The 5,389-nt window shown below is 40.5% G+C and overlaps 1 protein-coding gene across 1 annotated transcript; it reads right to left on the bottom strand.

Moving 5' to 3' along the window:
• Positions 1 to 276: 276 nt before the first annotated feature.
• On the bottom strand, positions 277 to 5,172 carry LOC141097703 (indolethylamine N-methyltransferase-like). Its single transcript, XM_073585081.1, has 3 exons — positions 4,979 to 5,172; positions 2,262 to 2,469; positions 277 to 1,135 (listed from the first exon to the last, which is right to left on the bottom strand). The coding sequence occupies exons 1-3, from the start codon at positions 5,127 to 5,129 to the stop codon at positions 712 to 714; spliced, it is 783 nt and encodes a 260-aa protein (XP_073441182.1). The 5' UTR covers positions 5,130 to 5,172; the 3' UTR covers positions 277 to 711.
• Positions 5,173 to 5,389: the final 217 nt, after the last annotated feature.

Below are 5,389 nucleotides of genomic sequence, written 5' to 3' on the forward strand. Positions count from 1 at the left end.
ATGAGTTTTTACATAAAGAGAACTGCTGTATGTAAAACCTTATGTTAAAATCGCATTGCATACCGATTGCGTATGCATGTCATATGGATATTCCATGAAGAAATCACATGGAAATTGCATGACACTCGCGTAGCACTCGTCTTTTTTTTTTTTGGTCCGGAAATCGTACCGTTTTTTTTCTCGCAAATGGGTATGAGCCCTTAAATCAAATCCTGTAAAACCTTAGAATCAGTAAGCAGCTAAAATTTTACTTTAGTAAAGGACACAAACAAATAATTAAGAAATCATTTGCTTTATTTCATTACTCATATGAACCAGATGGAGAACAGAACAGCAAATAAAATCAGTGAACAATCTGTTATCCAGCGTATTGCTCTACACAAAATCTTTTGATTGTCGCCATATACACACTTTTTTGTGTTCGCTTAGAATATTAGGCATCCACTAATGTTCATCTGTATTTTGCATCTATGTGACATCTATAACATCTTTGGTACAATAAACCATCGGTGTCATCCCGCAGTGAATTGGTGTTTTAATCAAATAAAATACGGTATATTTCTCCTAGGATATGTCCTAAACAGCAGCTCTTATACTAACGGCTAAGCAGCTACATTTTTATACCTTTATATGTATCTGTAGGCGTTTTATGATTATTCCACTTTAAAGCTTTACTTAGAAACTCTTGGCATACAGACCTAGTTTATGTTTCTACTGCTCTTTGTGAGCCAAAATGAATAGCATGTTCTTATAGTCAGTAAGGTCACTCACAGCCGTTCTCTTCTTAACCTTACAGGTATCAATAGCAAAACCTTCTTCAACTAGAACTTTCCTGGCAAAATCCTCATCAAATTTGAGCAAATGGAACTTGTCTTTCCCGATTGTAACATATGTTGCATCTAAAACTGCAATAAATATGAGATGTCCTCCAGGTTTCAGCAACTTTGAGATCTTCCTAAGATAATTTTTAAGTTCATCTTGATTTTTGCTAATAATTTCTAAAAACCAAGCAATGATGATGCAATCTGCTGGTGGTAGATATATCGGTTCTACGATATTTTCTTTTTCGAAGTCACATTTCATAACATGTCGAAGGGCTGTTCGCACGTTCCCATCTTTGTCCTGAAACTGGTCACTAAAATAAATGGAAACATGAAGAATGTGATTGTATCACAGCTATTTTTAAAGCATTAGGGCCCAACAGGAGTCAATGGTTAGAACTGGACTACTGGTTTTTAATTTTTGGGAAAGGCTTAAATTTAACAAAGATTGCTGCTCTGCATTTTAGTTTTGAAAGCTATATTCACACTATGTTTGGGTGACTATGTGTGATGCATGTACTGGGAGCTTCAGTAGTATACATATACTAAAAGTATCCATAAGCCTGCATTTTGATACAGGAATGATGTGTTGTGATGTTTTGTGTATAAATATGTGATTCTTCAGATTTTGTATTAGTCAATGCCTGATGAAGAGACCTGAGTAGTCTCAAAAGCTTGCTATGTGTTACCATCTTTTCAGTTAGCGATTAAAAGGTATCAACCACTGAGGACTCTCAGTTCTAAATATTCTTTCATAAGCCTGCATTCACTCAACGGGGACAAAAAAATGTAATAATCTCTTTCAACAAAACTTTTTTAACTGCATACAAAACAGTGGAAAACTGCACAGATGGTCCTCAGCTTTGGGAAGAGGGGGAGAGTATGTAGGAAAGCCAGGTGGGACAGAGTATATGTGAAATCCCATTATTGCTTTGCTTTCCTTGGAAAAGGACTGTGATTTTTGTTATGTATGTTCCAGGATAAGGCTGGCTTCCTTTAAAGAGTTGTGCAAGTTTATGGAGTTCAACAATCCTCACACTGTCTGTACACAAGAATCCGGTGCCTATGAAAAGTCTAATGCCCACCTGAGAGAGTGAATGCCTACAATTGGAACCGTATATTGTTTTTCAAATTGTGGCTAATGAGTGATATTTGTCACTATATCAGTGGCATACATGGAGGCAAATGCAGAGCTGTACTTATGGGATTCTCTTGATTATACCTCTGACTCAAATGTGTGGTGATCACAAGCATACTGTGTCATTTCAGAAGAATCCAGCGATTCAAAATTTTCAACCAAATTGCTAAAAGTAGACATTTTTACTGACAGTTGAAATTTCATTTCAATAGAATAACATTTTAAAATGGGGTTGGTGGAAGACATACAATATTTTACATGTTTTCGTTTTGTTTGTAGACTACAAGTACAATATATTTCACCTTTTTCCTTCTATGTCTGCATGATGTTTCGCAGCATATTCCCACTCAAATGCTCCTGTACGTTCATGCATCCATCTTTTCAGCTCCATGATGCATCTGTCATTGGCCTTCAGCACAATGATATGTTTAAAGAATTCACAGACGGCGTATAAGTGGTGAATTGCGGAACTAGCACTGACATCAATCAAAATGTCTCCTTTAATGTGACCTGCAGATAAAATGTCTGAATATTGTTATATGCATACAAGAGGAAGTTATGATTTGTCATTATCTATATTCACTATGTCCACTATACATATCCTAAAAAGGTTATCTACTACAAGAACAATCGCTTCTTAAATTAAGTAGACCCCCTTACAAAATAAAAACACCTACAGCTCATCAGTGGCCACTTATTGTTATGGCTGGCGGAACGCACCAAATTATAAAATAATAGTAGGTGCGTTCACAGCCCAGGGTCCATCGTGCAGAGGTGGTACACTGCTGCTAGGTAATGGCGGGAGTATAAAGTGGGGTGGAAAGGTCACACGTGGGTTAACGTCACCCAGTGTAAACAGGAGCGAACTCTGTTAGCTCACAGAGCCGCACTACCGCTGAACATAAGTGCCGGAGCCTGTTTAGCTCACAGAGCCCAGCCAATGAGCGCACAGAAAGCAGTCACAGAACTCTACCCCAAGGGACACGGGGTCAGAGTCCCTCTAGACCTTCTGAGCGCGTGGCGTCGCAACTGCGGACGCCGCTATAGACGCTGACTACTGAGTGTAGAGCACATGCACTGAGGCGTGCCAAGTCACTGATGGCGACTGATGCCTGTCTAAGGGTACCGTTACACTTAGCGATGCACCAGCGATCCCGACAACGATATGGATCGCTGGTGCACCGCTAAGTGGTCGCTAGTGAGCTGCCAAACAGGCAGATCTCACCAGCGACATCGCAGGGGTCGGGGGTCGCTACTTACCTGTCAGACGCGGCGATCCTGACGTCCTCTTGCCCGCCTCCATGCCTCGCTCGTCGGCGCCACAGGAAGCCCAGCAGGAAGTGGCCGACGAGGAATGGTCCAGGAGCTTCTCGCGCGACCAGCGATAATCAGCGGGGGAGACGGTCGGAGGTAAGTATCACATGCAGCGATATCGCTAGCAATATCGCTGCAACGTCACAAAATCGGTGACTTTACAGCGATATTGCTAGCGATATAGCAGTGTGTAACGGGGGCTTTAGACTCTGTCCTACCTTCACCTAAGCCTGGGCGCTTAACAGGCTAGGCTGCACAACACATGCGTACCAAGGGTAGGGGTTTCTTAATGAGTCATTCACCAGAGACATTCATACATGCATAAAACATTCACTCCTCATAGTCTGATAATGCAGTCTATACTAGCGCATGGCCGAGCGGCCATGCAAACCTTTTATAGCCGCATGCTTCCGGGACCTTCCTGGCTTTTTGGATGGACCAATCTGAGCTGGAGAAGAACCTGAGCACATGACCTTCGATCTCCAATGGGAGATCACTCCACGGGCATGCTCAGTGGATCGACAGGAGGACTAAGTACCTGGAGAGACTCGCTGCTGACCAGCATGCGTTGCTATAGTTGGACCAGAGGTGGCAGCAGCAACCAAACCCACGGAGCTAGATTGGGCAGAGCGCCAGGACCAACGACTCTGCTGAGCAACCTCCTCTGTGGCTGGAGAGGAATCGGAGACCGCCGGAAGCAAGAGGAACCCGACGCCTAACACTTAAGGGCTGCTGCGCTGTCACTTCCTTTGGATAATTGCAACAAGAGAGAACACAGCACACCTCTAATCCATTCCCACCCATGAATATGTACTAGTTATCCATTTACTGCACAGCTGGAAGATCACAAAACTATTAAGACCTGCTGTACATTTACTGCACTTACATGGTACGGGCTCAGGATCTATAACGTACAGCATGGCCTCATCTTGTGAATAAATATATATATTTATTTGTATATGAAAAAAATATTATATATACACATATTCTGCATCACCACATCTGTAAAAGTCCTATCTATCGAAATATGGCCCCAATACCTCTAAAGATAAAAAGCAAAATCAAAATAACAGAATTACAGCTTTCCAGTTGTTGGTAATCTATAAAAATAAATTCAGTAAGAAGCAATCAAAATGTCATATCTACAAAATTAAAAACATCAGATGATCATGTAAAAAACAAACCCTCACCTAGCTCAATCGGTGAGAAAATGAAAACGTTACGAGTCTTGGAAATTGTCAACACAAGCGAATATTATTTTTTTTTACAAATTTCATCATTTTTGTCACCATTTAAAATATAGAAAAAAAAGACAAGTTTGGTGTCACAATAACTATACTGACCTGGAGAATCATATTGCCGAGTTATTTTTACACTCTGGATCGACGCATACAACAGTGTGTTGAAGTTCCCACCAATATTCACCAACTTCACACAGCCATTAAAGAGGAGAGGACCAACATTCCAGAGGCCACTATTAATAACCTTATCAACTCTATGCAAAGGAGATTTCCTGTACTGCGTCAGGCAAATGGTGGTCACACCAGATACTCACTAGTTTTCTGCCCCTTCCCTCCGCAAAGACCTTTTGTGTACATATAAAAAGTCTTAGATCTTTGAGTTCAGCTCATGAAAAATGGGAGCAAAAACAAATTCGCTACATTTACATTTTTGTTCAGTTTTGAAAGATTAATAAACCACGTACCCTCTGCAAAAGTTTTTGTAAGATTTTCAAGGGGAAATATTATGGAATCATCACCAAAATTCATTTCAGGTTTATCTGAAAAATAAGTTTCCAGACTTTGTCTGGCATCAAAGCCATCTTCATGGTAGATCTTATAGTTAGAGGAATCCATTGTGTAGTCTTATGTCACGGATGAGTTGTTTGTCTCTAATAGTCTGTTGAGGTCTTTATATAATTTGCAACTCTTCTAAGAATTAATTATCAGGTGATGAGTCTTGCATCTTAACGTAAGAGTCATGGGATTACCGTATATTCACGTGGAATTTGTATGATCTTTCTATAAACAAGTTGGTTTTAGAGTATGTGCAAACAATGTTTTATTCAGGCGGGCAAAACAGTGACATTTTTCAAAGGAAGACGCTTCAGGATACA

Source organism: Dendrobates tinctorius, unplaced genomic scaffold, assembly GCF_039654945.1.
Source record: "Dendrobates tinctorius isolate UK_male_01 unplaced genomic scaffold, ASM3965494v1 ptg000086l, whole genome shotgun sequence".
In the NCBI taxonomy this organism is placed as follows: domain Eukaryota; kingdom Metazoa; phylum Chordata; class Amphibia; order Anura; family Dendrobatidae; genus Dendrobates; species Dendrobates tinctorius.